The 22,842-nt window shown below is 51.1% G+C and overlaps 1 protein-coding gene across 50 annotated transcripts in view; it reads right to left on the bottom strand.

Annotated features, from left to right (window-relative positions):
• ARNT2 (aryl hydrocarbon receptor nuclear translocator 2) overlaps positions 1-22,842 on the bottom strand; it is a 190,505-nt gene that overhangs the window by 109,639 nt on the left and 58,024 nt on the right. For 34 of the 50 annotated variants that reach the window (XR_014810354.1, XR_014810357.1, XR_014810358.1 and 31 more), the window contains 2 exons: positions 16,993-17,206; positions 12,445-12,658 (listed from right to left, as the gene is read on the bottom strand). Coding sequence is in view for 35 of the 50 variants with exons in the window: in XM_084968403.1 (XP_084824529.1) it covers positions 12,445-12,658; positions 16,993-17,206 (428 nt within the window). In the remaining 15 variants the exon portion in view is untranslated. The remainder of the gene's footprint in view (positions 1-12,444; positions 12,659-16,992; positions 17,207-22,842) is intronic. The other 16 variants (XR_014810359.1, XR_014810360.1, XR_014810356.1 and 13 more) reach the window with 1 other exon arrangement.

Here is a 22,842-nt window from a genome sequence, read left to right as displayed (position 1 = left end):
GGATGTCATCCAGACCGCATGGATTTTGTCCCTCACTCTATCCCCAACACACAGCACAGCATCTTGCTCAAAGTGAGTTAGTACTCCATCAATACGTGCTAGACAAATGAAGGAATGAACAGAACAAAGAGAGAAAGAGAGTAAGCGCATCTTTACCCCCCCTCCTCCTTCTGAATGTGCGATGGATGTCATGGAGCACAGGGTGGAAGAGGGGACGCCATCCTTTGATAACTGGGCACAACTCAGAAAGGCCAACGTCTCCCCAACTTCCCTCGTCAGCAGTGCCAATATCCTAAGCCACGTTTTAGAGGGCTAAGAAGGGGGAAAAGCCCAGCAAGATGGATAGCTGGGAAAACCACGGATCTGTATCAGTGTTTAGATATAATGTCCAGTGATTTAAAACTGAGTGAAATCTCTCCAGTTCCCAAAACACCACTATTAATACTATCCCACGTGTCATGTTCTGCATGCTTCCACGCGGTCCTGGAGGGGACTGATTATTGTCTGCATTTATAGGCTGGGAAACTGAGCCCAGGGAGGTGAAGTCACCCACCCAAAGTAAAGAGCCATGACCCGTGCTGGCACCAAGTCTGCCTGACTCCAAGAGCAGGGATCCTTCCACTACCCGCAGTGGCCTCCGCTCAGCACTCTGCCCAGCCCACCCTCAGCCCTCAGCTGCCCTGGTTAGTACACACACACACACACACACACACACACACACACACACAGGTCAGTGTGAGCTCTCTCTGCGTGCAAGGAAGCCAGCCCTGCAGCCAGAATCTGCAATGTGTGTGAAAATACTGCTCCAACTCCTTTATCTGCTGTGACACCAGAGTGATAATGAACCCAGCAGCCTGAGCTGGATATCTGTCCGGATTCATGAAATATCTTTCACCACAAAGTACGAGAGAAAAACACAAACAGTCCAGCAGCATCAGCATGCTATGCATGTAGTGAAGCAAAACAAGGCAGGTTGTATAAATATTTAACAATGAGAAAGAACTGAACTGGCGCCAAAGAACCATCTGGGATGAGACCTAAGTAGGCTGCGGTTTCTAGTGGGAAAGTCACGGTGAAGACATGAAAATAACCAGCCCGTGACTCTCAGATTTCACTCTCATGTGCCTTTACCAAACACTTCTAGCAACCCACCTCTAAGGGCTTCTTTCCAGTGGCCTAAATGTTGATGACACAATTGGGCAATTTCTAAGGAGCCTAACTCAAATAAACATGCTTTTCTTGCCACCAAAACACTTAATTTCAATTTCCAACAACAGAAACCCAATAATAGTGTTAATAGTTGATGCGGATAACATCAGGATTGTTTTTTTCCTTTTGCCACATTTATCTACGTTACCTAATATGGCATGAAATGAACGGCTGAATGTGTTTAGGATTTCAGAGTCTGGCATTGGTCCAAAGACGAAGTTGGGGCATTCCAAAGAAAATAAGCTATATGTTTGCAAGTATGGTTTTCATGAAGTTACCTTCGTGACTGATATTTGGAAACAGACCTTGTTTTTTCCAGAACTGATACTGCAGGGGTGGACTTCATAGTTCCTGGGACCCTTGTGGCACCAATTATAGGCCTGATACTCTTTGCTGAAGCAGCCAACTGCAGGCTGAGCTCGACACAACTCTTGCCTAGCCCTTCTCTGCAAAGGGTTACGAAGGAGGTCAGCTGCCGTTGGTGGGCTGAGGCTGAATTCTGACAACCGTCACTTCTGTTCCCAGGCACACCCATGGCATGCCTGCTGTCTTCTGTGGCGTCAAGCATAACTGGGTTCACTTCTGCTCTAGTCTGGTCCTCACGGGGCACCGTGTGGGCCCCCTCTCAGGTCCCTGCTCTCCTTCTGTTCTGCAGCGGAGGATGCCAACTGCCAACCCGCAAACCTGGTGGAGACTCTCTGGTGTGTGGACCACAGAGCCAGGTCCCAGGGCTGCAGGCTGTTCTGTGACTGCAGGCCACCCCCCCCACCCTCCTGGCCTGGCCAGCCTGTGCCCCAGGCAGCAAGAAGAGGGCAGCAAACTTCTGATATCTCTCTCCAAAGGCCTGGCCTTGGACCAAGAGCTGGGCAAATACCAGCCTGGCAGCAGAAGTCTCGGGGGCCAATCCCACCACTTCAGTCCCAGCCACTGGAAGATATCCTGGATGCCAGCTGCTACAAGCCCCCAGCCACAACTTGCTAAAGTCTTCAGTGCAAGGCTTCTCAATCTACCACCCCCCCCTTCCCCTGGGGGGAGCTCATGAAAATGTAGATGCTGAGTCAGGAGGCCTAGGGTGAGATCTGTGACTCTGCCTTTCAAAGAAGCTCCCAGGAGATGCAGGTGCTGCCAGGTCACAAAGCACAAAAGCACAGTCGCTAGGTCTGATCAGGGTTTACCCTCCAAGTAAACATGTGTCTTGAGCTTCATAGTTAAGAAGACATTTCATAAAACCATGTATTCCCCATCTTTCTAGGAGGGGAAATTAAACTCGAGATATAAAAGAGCCTGACGAGGTCAAAATAGAGGTGGGCTCAATCCAGGCAACCTGATATCAAGTTCCAGGATGATTTCCTGAAACCAGTGATTCGTTAACTTCCGAGGGCATCAGAATGATGTGGAAGGTGGGGAAAAATACAGATTACCGGGCCCCCACAGCTTCTGATGCAGCAGGCTCAGGGTTCAGCCAAGGATCTGCATCTCTAACAAGTTCCCAAGTGATGCTCATACAGCTGGACCAGGGATCACACTTTGAGAACCACTGCAGCCCCGGAGACCCCTGGGGCATCTGACTTCAGTCTTGAGGCTTTGACACCATTTACCAGACACGTGCCCCTGAACTCCACTGACAGCACTTCATTCACCCGCCGTGAGTCAGGGCCCCCAAAGCCCAGGGAGGGGCCACTCTGACTGCACTTGCTACATCGGGCCACGCCAAGGCTTTCGAGGCTTCTCAGGATTCAGATGCCCCCAAAGGAGACATAAGGCAACGGACGCGGGGCAGACAAACCGCAAGTTCGATCTGGTGGGGAGAGCCAGTCCCGGGGGTGTTTGGGGTGATCCTTGTGGGTGCTCTCCCATAGAATGGGGAGCATGTTCTCCTCTTACCAGGAGTGCTGGGGGCATCTGGGTTACACTATTCTAAGCTGAAGATGGAACCAAGGTCAGGCATGAAGGATTTCACTGAGGACGAGCTCCACGTATGGCAGCTACTGGGCCTTAGCTGCATGGCCCTGGGACCCTCTCAGTGGCACCAAGCTTCTCGCTTTTCACCTGTGAAATGGGATCACCCCCCCCAACACACACACACACACACACACACACACACACACACACACAGAACTGTAATGCAGCCCAGAGGAGTGAAGGTTCCCAACATCACCTGTGCATCAGAGTCACCCTGGAAGCTTTCACAGAGTACCGGTACCCAATACCCTCCCCGAATCCTTGGCAGGTGTATTTGCCACATCTCCCCACATGACTGATTCTAATGTGCAGCCCAGGTTCATATCCACTAAAGTGGTAAAAAAGTGCTATAAAAATGTAAGGGCGTTGGCATTTCCGTCATGGCACAGCAGAAATGAATCCGACTAGGAACCATGAGGTTGTGGGTTTGATCCCCGGCCTCACTCAGTGGGTTAAGGAGCTGGCATTGCCGTGAGCTGCGGTGTAGGTCACAGATGTGGCTTGGATCTGGCGTTGCTGTGGCTGTGGCATAGGCTGGCGGCTGCAGCTCCAATTCAACCCCTAGCCTGGGAACCTCCACATGCCGCCAGTGTGGTCCTTAAAAAAAAAAAAAGTAAGGGCATTTTTTAGAGTTGTTAACATCTCACTCTTAGAGTGGGATGAGACAACAAAGGCAAAGTGGGCCCAGCATCACGCAGGCGTCCCCTCTGGGGACGAGCATGGAGACTGCAAAGCGAATGCACCATCTTTAAGCTCTCACACCATCTTTAAGCTGCGTGATGACAGGTCAGTGAGTAGAGCCAGCTGAGCACAGCTCTCTGGTGAGCTGCTGTCTGTGCCCAGACCACGGCCCGGCCAAATCCTGTGATCCAAGGCTGAAGGCATCTCTGGACTTGGGAAGATAGGGAGGTTTAATCACAGCTGATTGGAATATGAGAATCATGCACAAGGGCTTTCCGGCCAAAGTCCACAGGGGCCATCCTGGCCGGAGCTGTCCTCAAGTGATCACAAAGAATCTGGTCTGGAACAGTTAGCAAATGGGGGATCCATTCATTCAACAACAGCTGGAAACTCCTGTCTGACCAGGAAAGGAGAGGCTGCATCCTGGATGACCTTGCAAAACAGGTATTTGTTGGGATGAATAAATAATTTTTTAAAAGTAGTGATAGAATAAAGAGAGGGAGGGAGGGAAGCAGGAAGGGAAAGAAAGAAAAAAAGGAAGGAAGGAAGGAAAAATGGATGGAAAGGAGGAAGAAAGATGAATGTAGTTTTCGCTTACACTCTGTGCTTTTGGACTATTCTGACTCTTTCTTCTTTTCTTTTCTTTTTTGTCACCTCACCTGCAGCATGTGGAAGTTCCCAGGCCAGGGACTGAACTCTTGCCACTGAAGCAACCCAAGCCACTGCAGTGAGAATGCCAGACCCTTAACCCGCTGAGCCTCACGGGAACTCCCTGGAAAGTTCTGACTCTCGCAAAGTTCTTCCCTACACCGAACCAACAGACTGATCCAAGCCTCTGAAAGAAGGGAGTCCAGCAGAAACAGAGCTTGCAGAAAAGCAAAGGGGAGAAATGGGTCAAGTGAACCTTGTCGTGGGTTATCCGCGTCCACGTCCGCTTCCTAGCCAGGGACACTGGGCACTTTCTACGCAGTACGGTGCTCAAGGTCACCGGCAAGGCGTCAGCAATCGTCAGGATCAAGGCTTTCCAGAGTTCGGCAACCACGGGATGGATCTTAGGACAGGCCACAGAAGACAGGGGACTCGTTCCCTCTGCACTGCCCCAGGTGGCTGCTGTGCTGCCTCTGAACCCCACCCCTTGGGCACACAGTCAGAGACTCTGGTACCCTCTAAAAGCCCTGACCCTCTCCTGGTTTTCTCTCCTTCTACTTAGTGAGCTGGGGCTCAGGTCACTCAGAGATCCACAGTAATGATTTCTGCAGCCCCTCCTTCCACCAAATTTTACCTGATGGCTACCCTCCTTTGTACCTGATCTCGGCTCCATCTTCCGCTCAGAATCCTGTAACCCAGATGCCCGTAGAACTCCCAGTAAGAGGAGAACATGCTCCCCACTTCCTGGGAGAGCACCTATCCTTCCCCATAAGGATCACCCCAAACACCCCCGGGGCTGGCTCTCCCAGCCAGAGCAAACTTGCGGTTTGCCTGTCTCCCCAGATCTTGAGTCTAAGTGTCTTGGGTGGAGAACGCTGGCTCAGATGCCCTAGCCACTAGAACTGAGCAGGGCAGGTGGCCCAAGCTGAGGCAAGAGAGCCAGTCCTGGGACATTTGCTGGGAGTGCTGGGAAGACACTTTGTTTCTGTTACTGTGGCCAAGCTAGTAGCAAAGCAACCCAGAGATGCTAAAACACTTCTGTTGCCCATGAGGAGAGCCTGTGTGAGAATCAATCCTGCCCAGGAGTATCCCACTCCTAGCCATTGCGTATATCCTAAAGAGTAGTCAGCAGGATCTCACAGAGATATCTGCACTGTCATTTTCTTTTCTTTTTCTTTTTTCTTTTTGTCTTTTTTTTTAGGGCCACACCAGTGATATATGGAGGTTCCCAGGCTAGGGGTCCAATTGGAGCTACAGCTGCCCGTCTATACCACAACCACAGCAACACAAGATCCAAGCCACGTCTGTGACCTACACCACAGCTCACAGCAACACCAGGTTCTTAACCCAATGAGCGAGGCCAGGGATCAAACCTGAGTCCTCATGGATGCTAGTTGGGTTCGTTAACTGCTGAGCTGCAATGGGAACTCCTGCCCTGCCCTGCGATTTTCACTGCAGCGTTGTTGACAATCACCAAGATACAAAAACATTTCAAATGCCCACGGACAGATGAATGGATAAAGAAAATGTGATACATATACATATGTGTGTGTATATATATAAATATACTCCATTTACACAATGGAATATTATCCAGTCTTAAAATGAAGTTCGTTTTATCATTTGTGACAATATGGATGAACCTAGATGACAGCATGCTATGTGAAATTAGGCAGTCACAGAAGGACAAATACTGCATGATCTCACTTATCTGAGGAATCTAAAGTAGTCAAACTCTGGGGAGTTCCCGTCGTGACTCAGCGGAAATGAATCTGACTAGTATCCATGAGGAGGCAGGTTCAATCCCTGGCCTCGCTCAGTAGGTTAAGGATCCGGCAGTGCAGTGAGCTGTGGTGTAGGTCACAGACACGGCTCGGATCCCGTGTGGCTGTGGCTGTGACTGTGACGGAGGCCGGCGGCTACAGATCCAATTCAATCTCTAGCCTGGGAACCCTCCATAAAACAGTGGTTATCAATCTCACTGCACATCAGATTTTTTATTGGGGGTTTTAAAAATTCTCCTGGGCCCCCGCCCCATTTCCTGAACTATCGTGCTCAAGCCTAAGCACCTGTATTTGTAAAAACCCTGGTGATTCCATGCCCCTACTTTGCAACAATTTTGTTAGTGATTATGAAGAAGAACCAAAGTGGGGAGCAATACAGCAGATGGAGTAGTGGTATAAGTATATATACCAGAAGCCTAATGGCAGCAAGTTTTATTAGTCAGAATATTTGGTTATGGAAGTGACTGATGCTAAATAAATTCTGATTATTTTTTATTAGATAATTTCTCACCTATAGACTTAAACTGTCAGCTTGGTAGTGTCTATTAGTTAAACTTTGTAAAATATATATATATATTCTTGTTTTTCCATTGTATGCAAATTGAAAGAAAAAGATGTACCATTTCTCTGTTGTATGTTGGATTATGTAGGAAATGTTTGTGAACAATTCAAAAAACATGAAAAAAGTTCCTGTGGATGTTTTGTGTAGTTATCTTGGCATTTGTACTGATAGTTAAAAGTTCACTTCCAAATAAGTAAAACTCCCATAATGTTAGATTTGATGTGTGACCGATTTGAACAAGGGTTGATTGACACCTGTAAAATTTGTTAAAACGTTCCTCTTGTAAGGAAATACAGTGATCTTAAATTATGAAAACAAAAACAAAAACAAAAAAAAAACCCTGGTGATTCCAAACTAGATCTTGAGATCCCCAGTATGTCTCAATCTAGTCAAATAATACAGCCTCGTCTGCTGTAAATAAATAAATAAAGTAGTCAAACTCAGAAAGAGAGAGGAGAACGGTGATTGCCAGGGGCTGCGGGGAGGAGGGGATAGTGGGGAGTTGGTGCGTTACGGGTACAGAGTTGCAGTTACCCAAGAGAAGTTCTAGGGATCCTGCTTATAACACTGCACCTATAGTTAACCATACAGGGAGGTGCCCTTAAAACAGGTTAAGAATAGATGTCATGTTCAGTGTTCTTACAGAAAAGAAAGGAGAGATAAGGAGAGAGAGGAACAGAGGAAGAAAGAAAGAGAGGAAAGGAAAACAAACTCATCAAATTGCATACATTAAATATGGGCAAATTTTTGGTGTATCAGTGATACCTCGATAAAGCTTTAAAATGAAAACAAAGGTGGGAGATGGAGAAACACACACAGTTGATTCTCATTATTCACAGTAATTCTTTTCTACTGAATTAGCACACGCTGAACCCACTGCCCCCACAGGAAAATCAGGGTTAGGCTCCGTCAGCCACTAGTCACAACGTTCCGATCAACCAATGGACCCATGATCATGCTGCTGTGTGTTTCTGTTTAAAGACACCTTATTGAACACGTATTTATCCACTAACACTGAACTCACAGCCAGCAGCACCATGAGTCACGCCTGAGTGAAGTCTGTCCAACACACATCGTCTCTCCGTAGGTCACATCACAGCCTGGCACTGAAGAGCACTTCCGCACTGCTCTAGGGGGTCATTTTAAACAGCAGAACCACCCGCAAAAAGCACGAAGAGACTGAACAACACGGCACAAAATATACTGCAAGAAGAACACGTGGTCCCCGTTCTGAAGGCTGCAACCAGAAGGCACCACGTCATCCTGGGTGACCTCAGCAGGTCTGTGTGTATCAAGCAACTCACATCTCTGACCACTCTGTGCACATCTGCAAATGACCTCGAAGACTGTAGATATTGATCTGGGGGTGAAAAGGAAATTTTGCTAGTAGGAAAATTCACAAACACTGAATCTGCGAATAACGAGGATTGACTGTACTTTTGTTCAGTGTTTGACCGGGGAACTTTCTGAGCCTGAAGCCAGCAAAACTCCTTTCAATTACATGAGCCAATGAATTTCCTACTTTGCTCACTTTGAACTTCCCTTCACTTACAATTAATTTTCCTTCTTCACCTTTCAGGGCCGCACCTGCGGCATATGGAAGTTCCCGGGCTAGGGGTCGAATCAGAGCTGCAGCTGCCAGCCTACACCACAGCCACAGCAACACAGGATCCGAACTGAGTCTGCAACCTACACCACAGCTCACAGCAATGCCAACTCCTTAACCCACTGAGTGAGGCCAGGGATTGAGCCTGCAACCTTGTGGGTCCTAGTCGGCTTTGTTACCACTGAGCCACCATGGGAACTTCCGAGGTGGGTTTTCCACTGCCTGAACCAGGCTGGTTCCACAACTGCTCTATCCTACAAACACGGAGGTCTCTGGCGGGCCCTGCGTCCTCTAACCTTAGGATCCTCTGAAATCTGCTGAGTGCCCCTCACCTCTATGGAGGAAAATCTAGTCCTTCCCAGGCATTGCTTGTGGGGAGATCTTGCAGGTTTATATCCAGAGTCCATCAGCTTGAGATGACAGATCTCTTTTCCCCTCCCACCAAAATAAGTCCTTGAAAAGAGCTGGGTTCTTCTTGTGAGTGAAGACACTGTCTCAAAGTATAGCCACTGAGTCCTGAAGAATGAACGTGCTTTCGGCACCGCTCTTGTTTCCAGGGCCAAGGCTGCCTCCCTGTCCCCCAGGCAGTGCCAGCCCACAAGGAGGCTTCACAGGAAGCAGACCCAGTAGGGGCCTGATGCCAGCTTTTTGTGCCTCTCCTCCCGCCTCCCAAGCATTTCTCAAATCAATGGATTAAATTCTACACTGGGGCCCTGGGCAAGGCTAGCATCTGAGCTAGAAGGGTCTTAGGAAATTCCCTTGGCTGAGATAAGGAGAATGAGGGTCAGCCAAGAAAGGAACTTGCCATGATTGCAAAGCGAAAACCACAACGGGGCTCCCAATGCCCTTCTGGTAGCTTCTCTACCGACGGCGCTGCTGTTGCCTTGACGTGGCTGCCGGTTGAGGGCTCCACCTATTCCCTCCTCACGTCAATACATCCCAGTTTTTACCCACAGACAAATCAAATCATTGCCCTGGCCCACGCCGTTGCATGATGCATGATGCCTGGGTCCATTCTAAGGAGATTTTATGTGTCTTCTGACCCGCTCTTTGTCACTGCCTCTCCAGCTTGGAGAAAACTTTAATTCCACAAAGAAAAACGCCATCATCACCACCAGCCCGGTTACTCTGTGCAAGCATCGCTTTTCTGGGATCCCCAGGTCAGCATGGGCAGGTGCCAGCCCCACTGCTGTTAGGTGCGTTCCCACCTTCTGTGCTCACGCGGTGCCCCACACGCTCCCTACGGGCCACCCTGCAGGACCCCTGGATGGGCCGGACTCACTGCTGACAGAGAGGCTCAGAGAAGGGGAGCGCCACTGGGCCAAGTGGACCAGGCTGCCCTAGTTCAACCACCCCGACCCAGCACATCGTGCCTCGCCAACCCCCCGCCCCGCCCCCATGCCCTCCCTCCCACCTGGGCTCCCCACTGAGTGGGCCATGTCACCGCTCTCTGGGCCTATAAAACCAAACATGCCTCTGGACAGAAGGGTTGAGACACTGTCGTCCAATAATCGAAAGCATCCAATCATCTCTGAGGGATTTTGTTTTGTTTTTTGTCTTTTGTCTTTTTCCCAGGCTAGGGGTCGAACTGGAGCTCTAGCCACCGGCCTACACCACAGCCACAGCAACACGGGATCCAAGCTGCATCTGCAACCTACACTGCAGCTCATGGCAACACTGGATCCTTAATCCATGGAGCAAGCCAGGGACCGAACCCTCGTCCTCATGGATACTAATCGGGTTCGTTAACTACTGAGTCACGACGGGAACTCCCCTGAGATTTTTTTATTACAAGTTTTTATTATGTCTACACTTTGGCTGGTGACGAAGCCCAGCTCCTACCCAGTCCTATGGGCAGCAAATCCCTGAGGTTTGTCCTAGTGGAAGCCCTGCCGCCACGGGCTGTTCCGAGCTCCCCCCATTGGATCAGTAAGCTTTTATGTCATATGTCCTGGCCGAGGGACATCACTCTCTCGCTCCCCCCCACACACACCCTCAGGGGAGGACCCACTTCTCCATCCCACCGCGTTCCTCCTACAAGGAGCCTGGCCACAAGGGCTCAGGGGCCTGGCTAGTCCCAAGGGCTCTCTGGCAGCCTGGAGGACTTCTCTACTCCACTAGCTCTGGCTGCCGGGGCCACCATCCAATGTCCACTCCAAGGACATTTCTGTCCAAATGGGGTTACCGCTGCCCCTTTAAATGCTGCAGACACATGAAAGCTTCCCTCAGACAGAAGTGTCCACCCAGCCCTGGTGAGCTGGCTAGCTAAACCCTTGGCTGGAGCCAGAGCCTGACCTGCCCTTGACCATCACTCGCCAGACCAACTGCCCAGCGGGTCTCCTGACTTGTTTCAAAAACCCACATCCTCTGTTCAAATCCTGAAGTCTGCGAAAAGATAGCTCTTTGCAGGGAAGGTGATTTCAGCTGTCACACCCACACTTCCTGGCTGATGTACTTGTCCCTTTTGCATCCCTCCAATGTCCCAATGCCACTGATAGACTGGAGACAATTGGAGCAGAATGCAAATTTTGTGCTTCCTTATGCCTGACTTGGTCTGTAAGAAATACTGGATGAGGAGTTCCCGTCGTGGCGCAGTGGTTAACGAATCCGACTAGGAACCATGGGGTTGCGGGTTCGGTCCCTGCCCTTGCTCAGTGGGTTGACGATCCGGCGTTGCCGTGAGCTGTGGTGTAGGTTGCAGACACGGCTCGGATCCCACGTTGCTGTGGCTCTGGCGTAGGCCAGTGGCTACAGCTCCAATTCAACCCCTAGCCTGGGAGCCTCCGTGTGCCACGGGAGCAGCCCAAGAAATAGCAACAACAACAACAACAAAAAAAAGAAATACTGGATGAGGGAGTTCCTGTCGTGGCTCAGCAGAAACGAATCTGACTAGTATCCATGAGGATGCAGGTTTGATCCCTGGCCTCGGCTCAGTGGGTTAAGGATCTGGTGTTCCTATGAGCTGTGATGTAGGTTGCAGATCCGGCTTGGATCCTGAGTTGCTGTGGCTGTGGTGTAGGCCGGCAGCTGTACCTCTGATTTGACCCCTAGCCTGGGAACCTCCCTAATGCTGTGGGTACGGCCCTAAAAGACAAAACAAAACAAAACAAAACCAAAAAAACAAAAACCCAAAAAACAAAAAACTATTAGGTGAACACAGGTAAACCACACCCAGCTGAACCAAGCATGCAGGGACACACGAAATGCACACACTCAGGCACACACCAGCTCTCTCACTTTACTGTGTGTGCTACGAGCCACATCCATCTTACCTGGTGTGACAGTTTTTGATTTCTGCCTGATTTTGCATGACTTCTCTGCACCATTTCACAATAACACGCAAGTACCAGCCCTTCTGAATCTCACGTCCACAAGGAAACTTCAAGTCAGTTTCAAAGTCAAGTGCCATATTTATGGAAATATTTATAAATTTCTTAACCATTTAATGTGTAAAGCTGTGCTCCCATTTTTATCAGATTCCCAGTTGTGTTCTCATCTGTCACTGACAAATTTTTGAGTGTTGTGTTCACAGCCCATTTCCCCCCTGTAAGCCCTGTGGGTTTTTTTCATGACTCTGTATATTCTAGGGGTTTTTATAACATTTATTTTGTGTTAGAGCACAGCTGACTGTATTCAAATGTTTCAATAAGAAACTTCATTTCAGGTAAGTAAGGCCTGGGAAATAAATGCCTATGTTCAGGTTCACAAATAATCACACACTTGAAGCATCATCTTCATTACAGAGCACGTGGTTGTGATTAATGTGTCAACAATGCCTCCTAGTGGCAATATCCCCTAATTGCAGGTAAATATAGGGAAAAAATGCATTAAAAATGAATTTTTAAAATGTTATAGGATAAATAAAGCTATTACACCAGCTTAGTCAAATACATCCCTCATATTTAGGCAATTTTTTATGATCCAGATTCCTTATCTGTTTTAATTACAAAATTTCTCTCTAGGGTCAAGGAGCTTCACAGAGCAACACTGACCTGTCATTGAGTTTTCTGAGGTGCACAGCTGCTCTCTCAGCTTCTCCACATCGTCAGGATGCACCTGTTCATAGAGAGTGCTTCCAAACCACTCCGACTGGGGCTGGTTCAGCACGGGGGTCACAGAGTCAGACACATAAATCACTCTCCCCGTCTCAGCCGCCACTACAAACAGAAATCCATCAGCTGCTTCAAGGATGAGATGCTTCAGTTCCTGGGAAGGAAAAGATCACAATTAGGACCAAGCATGGGCAAATCCAGGCCAGGGATATAGTCTTATTAACAACCTTCAATTATTCAGCTATTCACTGTGATACACAAAAAGCTTGGGACATTTTCTTGTTATTGGAAAATGAGCTTTAAAAGAACACAAACCTTATACTAGCCCTAAAATACAGCTACTCCAACTCTGTTGGCCCTGCCTTAGCCAGCCCTCTCTTGGGGAGAGAGGAACGCCCCAGCTCAGGGAAATGACAGAGCACGATGTGATCACCAGAAGGTGCTGGGTTGCCAGAGACAGGTGTAGGTGGCCTCACCTATATATTCAAACTGCATTCTTGGCATTAGAGTAGAAGGGCTCGGTACACCCAGTGCTGGTGGAAGGAAGGGCAGGACAATGGGAAAGTGAGACAGAGACGCAAAGGCATTAGATGTCCCTTCAGCCACCCCTTGCCACACTGCCAGTGCCTTCTTAGTCCTCTTCTCTTCCTGGACTTTCCAGGTGATGAGTGTAACACCTAACATCTGCATGCCTGTCGAGCTTCCGGAACTCTTTGACAGCTGACGTCTCAACAGACTCTCAGAGTAATCCCAGGGGGTGGCAGGGCGCCTTGCGTTATCCGTGTCACTTTACGGTGAGAAGAGAGGTGAGCTGCACCTGCCCTGGAGTCCTGCTGATGCACAGAGCTCACGGCTGTCAGTGACGGCAGGAAGGAAGCTGCTTGGGGCAATGAATGGGCGGCAGGAAGCCTTGCCATCATTCCGATGGGGCAACATCAACTTTGTTAAAAAGAGGTGTCTTTTCTTGGCAGTGCCTGAAGGCAGCTCAAGTGTGGCTGCCTACTCTGCCATCCTCCCCTCCAGCTCAGGAGCCCCTCCCTGCTGAATGAAAGGGCTCCATTCCTGCAGGAGTTGGGAAACTCTCTCTTCCACGTTTGCCAGAGGCCACAGCTACCACTCCACCCAGCTCAGCGCTCAGGCCCCAAAGAACCAAGGGATCTTTTGGGTCAGTGGTTGGCAAGCATATTTTGCTGGGAATCTTTTGTTCATGTGTCATCTTATGTGGCAGCCCCGCTGTCAGACTGAGGGCCACCTGTAGGTGAGTCTGAAGCATTTGGCCCCACCCTCAGTACCAGTCCTGAAGGGACTCAGTTCAAGGACATAAAAGATTAGAAAACATGTATCTGGAGTTCCTGCTGTGGCTCAGCAGTAAAGAATCCAACTAGTATTCATGAGGACATGGGTTCAATCCCTAGCCTTGCTCAGTGGGTTAAGGATCTGGCATTGCCGTGAGCTGTGGGGTGGGTCGAGGACGCGGCTCGGATGTGGCATTGCTGTGGCTGTGGTGTAGGCCAGCGGCTACAGCTCCAATTAGACTCCTAACCTGGGAGGCCCCATATGCCACAGGTGCAGCCCTAAAAAGACAAAAAGAAAGAAAAAAGAAAGAGACCTGAAACTGCTGGGGAGCAGAACCTGGGGAGATCTGCAAGGATCTCTGAGCTTTTGGATGCGTCATGGATGAGTCAGAATTTGAACATCCTCTGCCTGGGAAGCTAGGGCAGAAGCAGACTATACCAGCATTTGTTAAGGAAAAGTTGACTGTGCCATTTCTCTTGCTTGACACTTCCGCTGGGCCACATCTCTAAAATCCTAACTTAGTTCAGAAGATAGGGTCAGCAGTTTTATTTTCAGCTCTGAGATCTTCCCGATAGAAAGGACTAAAAAAATCAAACAGGCTGTCTGGGAAAGCAGGGAAGCCCTGTCTCTGGAGGAGAGGAAGTAGACTCCCACGACTTCATGTATGTTTTCAGTTCCATACCTTTTGCAAGGACTGTGGGAAGGCTTGAGGGCACAGAGCCTCACCCTTCTCCGGCCCCTCTTTCTATACTTTCCTCCCTGGTTTTTATCTTCTGGGAGCACATCACTGGTTATCAGTGTTCTGGATTCAGGACACTGGATTCCTGTGTCCTGAATCCAGAACCAGCCTGGCCTCCCCTCTCTGCCTAAACCAACCGTTAGACTTAACAGCACAGATTGTGGGGAGTTCTTTGGTGGCTTAGTGGATTAAGGATCCAGCGTTGTCACTGCTGTGGCACAGGTTTGATCCCTGGCTCGGGAACTTCTGCATGCCGAAGGCTGAGCCGGGGGAAGACAACAAGGGTGGATTGTGGAGTCAAAAGGGCCCTTCTACTTCACTGTGTAGAACTGTGTAGAACTTTGGGCTCCTTACTCAATATCTTTAACTTCCATATTTTCACACCTTCTTTTCCAGTGAGATTTTTGTGAGATTACATTAGATTTTGCATGTGAAGGACTTAGTAAGGGTAGACTCTTGGCACAGAGTAGATGCTTAACACACGTAGCTGTTGTCATCAAGAACCGACCAAGGGGAGTTCCCGTCGTGGCTCAGCAGTAACGAATCTGACTAGTATCCATGAGGACGCGGGTTCCATCCTTGGCCTCCTTCAGTGGGTCAGGGATCCGGCGCTGGCCTGAGCTGTGCGGCAGGTCTCAGACGTGGCTTGGATCCCGCATGGCTGTGGCTGTGGTGTAGACCTGCAGCTCTGATTCAACCCCTAGCCTGGGAGCCTCCATATGCCGAAGTGCGGCCCTAAAATGCACGCACACACACACACACACACACACACACACACACACACACACAAGAAAGAAAGAAAAAGAAAAGGAAAGAAAGAAAGGAAAAGAAACCAAGGAACCAGAGAGAAATGTGGGGAGGACCCCTGTAACTTGCATAACCGTTCTCTCTTCACTCTGCTTTCTTAATCCTCAGTCATTTAAGGAGATTAATTTCCAATACTGATCCGGCAGGATCTTTGTAAGGATTAAAGAAATGTAGAGAACAGCTTTTTTACTGACCCTGGCGATTAGCAGGTACATGGTCCATTTCTGCCTGCTCACCCACCAGCCCTTCACCCTTCCTTGACACCAGCCCCGGGTTAAACATCCTGCTCTGCTGCCTCCCTCACCTGTCACCACGACCCCAGGGGCGGAAGCCCCTGCTTTCCTTTGACAGAGGTGGAAATGAGGCTGGGCACTGTGTTCAGTGGCCTCCAGGGATGGTCACTGAGCTGTCCCACCGCCTCACACCTAGAGGCGAGGCACAGGTGGCACTGGAATGACGTCTGCCCGTGGGAGCAAATGTTAAGTCCTTTTCCCCTGCTCTTTTTCTAAACCTGCCTCCCAAGACATGAATAGATCCCTCGCTCCAGCAGAACAAATGATCCCGTCTCTTGGCACACCCTGCTCAGCCCTTCCTCTGAGGCTCTGTGCTCGCTGCTCTCCTCCTGCCGACGCCCTCACTGCTCCTCTCTTTCTGTGCACAAGCGGGGGCCCTCACGGCCTCCCGAGGCTGGCTCTCTCCTGGGACGCCCCCAAGGACACCTCACATTTTCTGCCTGCATCCCTGACAACATCACTTTCCCTTCCCCCGCGTGCACCATTTCAAAGTGCTTTCAAGCCCTTCATTCCTTTAATCCTGCAGAAGCCCTCAAGAGTCAGGAAGGCAGAAAGCTCGAGCTCATCCACAGACAAGCAAACAGCGGTTGAGCGCGTTCCTGGATCTGTCCTACGACCGACAGGCATGAGGACCCAGGGAACAGGCCTGCCAGCTCATGGAATGGTCAAGGGATAAAATACTCCAACCGTTTCGTGAGTTCACTCTTTGCTACTATGCGAAGACTGAAAACACGGCTTTGGCATCTGATCAGCCTGTGTCAACCCTTGGCTCCGCCACCGAGCAGCTGACTGAATGCTTTCTAAGCCTCCACTTCCTTATCTCCAAAGCAAGCCTCCTTCCTCAGACCAGAAATCAGGAGTGGATGAAATCCCACCCAAAAAGATATGACTTCGACTGGGCTCAGGACCGAGGCCGGCTAAGAGTGTTTGGATCCCTGTCACTATGATTATTGCGCCAGCTACCAAAATTTCATCATGATTGTCACCACCGCTATTCTGGCACAAAGGAACAATGGTTTTGCTGACTTTCCCCTGGGTCAGCATGCTCAGCACATTGTTCAGATACTCGATGTTTTTTTTTGTCTTTTCTTTTCTTTTTTTTTTTTTTTTTTTTTTTTTTTTAGTGATGCCTCATGAAGCTACATGGGAAATAAAAAAACAGACGCACAATCGGAGGCCCACTCCCTGGAAGAGAGTTTCCCAGTGAAGCATGGAGGCAAAATCGCTTGGTTTCCATCCCCCGCAGCCTTCAAGCCTATTTCCTGAGTGGCTCATCTCATCTCAGGGACACCGTCATTCTCCCGCCTCCCGAAGATGCTGTCGCCGGGGGAGAACAAAGCACAGAGGAGGTACCTGCTCCGTCAGGAACGAAGGCTTGTAGGCGCCGTCCGTGGACTTGTTCCCTGTGCCCCGCATCGACTTCATGTGCGAGACGGCCATGCGCAGGATGGTGAGCTTGTCCGGCTTCCGGGCCAGCGCGCTGCACGTGGGGACCATGTCCGAGAGCTCGGTGATGTACTGTGTCATCTTGTTCCGCCGGCGCCTCTCGATCTCACTGTGGTTCTCTCTTCCCGAAAGCACGAGGTCAGGACGGGGCGGGGGGGGGAGAGAGAAGGATCAGACCAGGGGTTACTGTCTGATGGGGCAAAAGGGCACGTCCTTAACATCAAGGAACCAGGAGACAGGCTAATTCAATGCTCTGAACCACACCCTGCTCAGACCAGCCCCCGGACACCTTAGCGAGCTTCTGGCTCTGTGATGGGGGCACAGGTTTCCACAGACACCTCACGTCTTGCCTCTAAATATGGACTGAAAGCTTCCCACTGTTCCCAGGTACCTAAGTACTTTTTACTTAATTTTTAAAAAATTTTTTGGCCATGCCTGTGGCATGCACAGGTTCCTAGGCCAGGAATCGAATCCTAGCCAAAGCAGTGACCTGAGCTGCTGCAGTGACCATGCTGGATCCTTAACCTATAGGCCACTTGGGAACTCCTGTAAGTGCTTTTTAATAAACATAAAGAATAAGACACTATCTTTCAGGTCTCCAAAGGGAATCCATTCATGCACCCAGGAATCCACGCCCACTGGGCGTGCATGCTCGCACACACGCATGCACGCACACACGCACCCCAAAGGTAGTTACCATCTGCTTGAATATGTGATTTACTTTGACCTACAGTGAGAAACATGTCCATCCTTGCCATTCACCGTGTCACTGAGCAGACAGCCATGCCATAGACAGACTTACTCCACATAAAGTTGTGAACAAGCCTTTGTTCTATACCCAGCGAATTAATTCTCTACAGCAGAATGACAGAACAGGTGCATACCACTTACTAAACAACAGGAGCCAATTAGAAAAACAAGCATTTCCAGGAATTCCAAAGGCAGCCTTTGGTGATGTGTTAAGATGAAAAACTAGCAAAAGGGGTGGTAGCATGTTTCTGCCTTGGGATTATCACCTCTGGGCTTGAAAGGGAGTAACAGCCAACCCAGTTCAACAACAATGAGACAAAGCTGTTATTCGGGATAAAAGAACGATCTAAAAATACATCACACATCTGTGGTAGGATTTAGGGTTTCACAGGTGCTCCAAGTATGAGGGTGACACTAAAAGCAAGACAGAACCAACCTTGGCAAGGCTGCCTCTCACACTGCATGTATTCATGAAGCTTCGCACCCAGGCTGGGAGCAGAGGACAGGCTGTCTAATCACAGGCAGGTGGCAGCGCTAAGGCCCTCTGCAAATGCACAAACCTGGGGAAGCAGGACTGAGGGGGATCCCGCTGCGGTGAGCTGACCTGGGCAGCCTGGTTTGGGCCAAAAAGCACTGAGCCAGGCCCGCAAGGGGAGGGGGTGAAGGAAACAAGGAATGTCCCACTCCTGAACTCAGGCAGCCGGTCGTTTAGCTGGGAAGGTAAAACATCACTTGCATAGTGGGAAGGAAGGCAGAACGAACCCAGATGCTCCTCCAAGAGGCACATGGAAAGTAAAAACCACTGCAGAGAATAAGAGGGGAGAGGAGAAGGTGCTCTTGGGGGCGATGGAAGCTCAAAGGGGCGGGGGTGGAGCTGGGAGGAAGCTGGCCCTGATCCGGCAGGGGGCAGACGGGGAAGAGGATCAGCTGGAACTGGGAAGAAGACTCCTCCGTGGCCAGGAGCAGACAGGTCTGGATGGAGAGGCAGACCCAGGGTTTGGAGGAGCAGGCGGAGGAGCCACGAGCACAAGAAGTGGGGACGAGTTGCCAGACCGCAGAGAAAGCTACTGTGGAGGCGGGCTGATAACAGGGCCTGGGTCTACCATGGCCCTCAGAGGGCTTCTGGGGAGCAGTTCCGAGGTGGTGAGTCCTGCTTCCGGGGGCAGGATGGAGGGCAGCCGGGGCCAGCGAGGGGACTCCCGGGGCAGGGTGCTCTCCCCCGCGCCCCACATGGCGAGGACCCTTCCGCTGACTCAAGAGTGCAGGAAACATCCAGAGGCAGTGGGAGAGCTCCTGGGCCAGGGAGGACACACCGTTTAGGGAAATTGCTCTTGGTAACTGGGCAGGGGCTTATTTACTATGGGGAGAAAAAGGCAACCGAGAAGAGAAGGGTGATCACAGAGACGGGACCAAGCAACGGGGGGCATTAGGTCAGGGAGTTTCTGCGCACCCGTCTTCATCACCACCCCCGGCTGTGCCCTCCTCAGCATGCACCTGTCACAGGCGGCCTGGAGGCCCTGGCCCACCAGGCACTGGAAAGGCTGGGTGAGCTTGCTCAGGCGCGTGTTCCCCACCCCACCAGCAAGCACCTCACCCAGGCAGACAGGAGGGGAGGTGGTGTACAGAGAACACCGCCTGGGGCTGCTTTACAGGGTGTTGGCAGCAGCTCTGGCCACTCAAGGACCATATATGAGGACGCAAGATGCAGCGTGCCCGCTTCACCTACCCTGCACACCTCTGCAGGGGGGACCCTGGCCGTGCTTTGCCCCATCTCACGCTTGATGTGGTCTAAGTCCCGTTTCCTCGGCCAGACTCTGCCCCACCCACTGCCCCCACCCTCGGTGGTGTTCCAGCAGCCGCTCGGCTCCTCCACGGCCCTCACAGCACAGGAACCCGCATCTCCTCCTCACCCTCAGGACAGCACACAGTGAGCTGCTTCTTCCCCTCCCACCTGGTCCGGATCCAGATCCCATTTTTCCTAAGCCTCTCCTGGTTCTCATCCACCTTCTCCTGGGCCACACCCCTGCCTGGCACCGCTTCTCACCTCGGTGCCACTGGTCTCCCACTGCCTTTCTGGTCCCACCCGGTTCAGTCTGCACTGCTGCAGCCAGACAGATATTTTCTTATAATGATTTTTATTTTTTCCATTATAGTTGGTTCACCGTGTTCTGTCAATTTTCTACTGTACAGCAAAGTGACCCGGTCACACGTATACAGACATACATTCTTTTTCTCACCTTATCTGCCATCATGTTCCATCACAAGTCACTGGATATAGTTCCCCGTGTTACACAGCAGGATCTCAGTGCTTATCCACTCCAGATGCGATAGTTTGCATCTATTAACCCCAGACTCCCAGTCCATCCCACTCCCTCTCCCTCCTCCTTGGCAACCACAAGTCTGTTCTCCAAGGCCGTGAGTTTTTCTGTGGAAAGGTTCCTTTGTGCCGTGTATTAGATTCGATATGTGATATTATACAGTATTTCAGACGGATATGTTTAATAACGCAAACCCAGCCCTTCCCTTCCACCCCTTCAGTGCTGCCCTAAACCTACAGGGCCGAGCCCAAGCCCATGCTAGTTATCATGGTGGCTGATCCAAGGCAGGGCCAGGGCACACTGCTTCTGATACTAGTTCCAAAAGAGCCACAGACCATCTTTATCAACATGGGGCGGGGGAAAGAGTCTTTGTGAAGTTCTTAAACCTGGATCTAGAGCAGTCTTATCACTGTGCTCGATAAACCCAACTCATGAGAGCAGGTGCTTGGAGAAGATGTGAGGGAAACTGTTTAAAACTGACTCTACTGACTGACTAGTGCAGAAAATGCTCCAGTGAAATAAGACCGAAAGAGTTACTAACAGAAGCCCAAAATGATGGAGCGCTGCCAGTTCCCTAGCAACAAGATTTGATAAATAAGTGAGTATAGCTATTGACCCTATTAATATATATGTATATGCAGTTTCATTTTGAAAGATCACGGAAGCAAGAAACAGGAAAAATGCCATTTTGTGAAAACAGAGGACTATATCCAGGACCAAAGCAATCTCCACAGGCTGAGGGGCAATGTGGGGTCTGCTTGGCGGAGCTACAGGGGCGGCCTCTGAACTTGGCATCGGAGTTGCATGGGCCCCAAGTGCAGCATAAAAAAATGAGCCCGTTCCCCAATCACAGCTGGGGACGCGGGCACAGCGTCAGTTATGACAGTTCTGCTGCATCAAGAGGGCCCACAGCCTGGCCCCAGGGACATGGCTGCGGAAACCAAGAGCCAGAAGGAGGAGCTGTAGCTGCACTTGGCCTTGGGTTTTTCCTCCAACTCAGCTCCTAAAAGGGACCTCCTAAGGGTAATCAGAGCAGCAAGGCACAAGGTCATCCTGATTAAGTCCAAAAAAGGAGAGTTTTGAGAAATCTCAGTAAAGATCCCCTTCAACTCTGCAATGGCAGTGGTCCCCCATCTCCGGTGGGAAGGGAACAGCAGCCCTGCACGGGCAGACTGATGGGGTGGGATGGCGTCTCCCGGTCACCACAGGCCCAAGACACCCGGGGTGCCGAGGGGTCTGGGTGCTGGTCACAGGTGGATGGGACACTCACAGCAGGGGCAACAGAGTGAGAGGTGAGGACACCATTCCTGCGCATCTACAGGGTGAGGTGCAGGTGTCGTGAGTGTGTGTGACACAGAGAGTGCCCTGAGAAAGTGCCGTTTAAGCTGAGACCCGAGAGAAGTCCTGCGATGTCTCCAGGAACCCGAGGGCCCGAGACCCTGCACGCCCCAGGGCAGCCGGGCAGAGAGGAGGAGTGTGGTAATCTCAAGGCCTCCAGCTGCCCCACGTCACTAGCTGTCAGCCCCGGCGGTGCTGGCAGGCTGACACACACCCCATCAGGGACACCACCAACTCCCTCTCTGCCTGGTCACTCACACTGCCAGGTTCCAACCCTGAAAAGCCAGTGCAGACACAGAGCCCTCCCTTCACTGGCAGCTTAGTTGCTCCACAGGTGACACAGGACCGTTGGCAGAGCGGTGCTGCTCCAGGTGGGGCCAGGGCCACGTTCCTCGATGTCAACTCAGCTTCCACGGCCACCTCCTGACAAGCACACGGCTCCGCAGACCAACAACGGACCCCGAACAAGCAAATGCCCCTCCCGTCCACTTGGATACATACACGGCCAAGCAGCAGCACAGGTCACATTCAGTAAAGGCGAGGGCACGTCTCAGACCAAAGAAGGGTCTGGCTCCCCAGCAGGGGGCGCAGACCGTGGGAAGGGGCCCTTTGCAGAGGCACAGACCATCTGGCCTCCGGGGTTGGGCTGGGCAACCTGCCCAAGGAGGGGTTCTTGCAGGCGTGGGGGCAGCCTTCCTTCCTGGCTGGCAGCAGCCTCTGAAAGGGTCACCCTCAGGCGGGTCCCAGCTCCTCCTCCCTGACACCAGGAAGGAGACTGTATCTTGCGGGCTTTCAGGGAACACCCTTCCTGTCCTGGCCAGCCCTTCCTGGGCAGCAGGGCAGGGCACTGTGAGGACTGCAAATGCCCAAGGAGTGCATTTTGTGCAGCTCCACAATGAGGCTGGCCACAGGCCCTGCAGAGGGGACCCACGGAGGCGGTTTCCCCAGTTTCCGAGGCCTCCGCAGAAGAAACAAAGGATGCTCCTCCTTGGGAAGGAGGGAGGCGCCCCGGTCCCAGGAGCCATCCAGGGCGTGGTTTTCTGCAAAGCAGCTGCAAGGTACCCATGTGTTTAGGCTGAAGATAAGACTCAAGCCAAACACGGGAGATGGGGTCCGGGAAAGCCCCAGGAGGGAGCCAGACCAGCCTCTGATGATCCCTGGCCCCAGCAGGACCACCTCCTCCATGTCTGCACAGCTCCCAGCTCCCAAGTACTCTCTCAGCCATCACTGCACTGGTGCTGGCAATGCCCTTTTATGGAAGAGGACCCTGGGGCTCAGAGAGCAACTGACTTACCAGGACTTACTAGGCTCCTCAGCAGGGTGTTAACAGGTCCTGAAGTCAGAGCTGGAA

The sequence above is a fragment of the Sus scrofa genome, chromosome 7 (assembly GCF_054392235.1).
Source record: "Sus scrofa isolate SSC_HxYL_T2T_F1_AM1 chromosome 7, Sscrofa_HxYL_maternal_Yorkshire_Landrace_v2.0, whole genome shotgun sequence".
Lineage (NCBI taxonomy): Eukaryota > Metazoa > Chordata > Mammalia > Artiodactyla > Suidae > Sus > Sus scrofa.
This window is presented reverse-complemented; position numbering and strand designations above follow the sequence as displayed.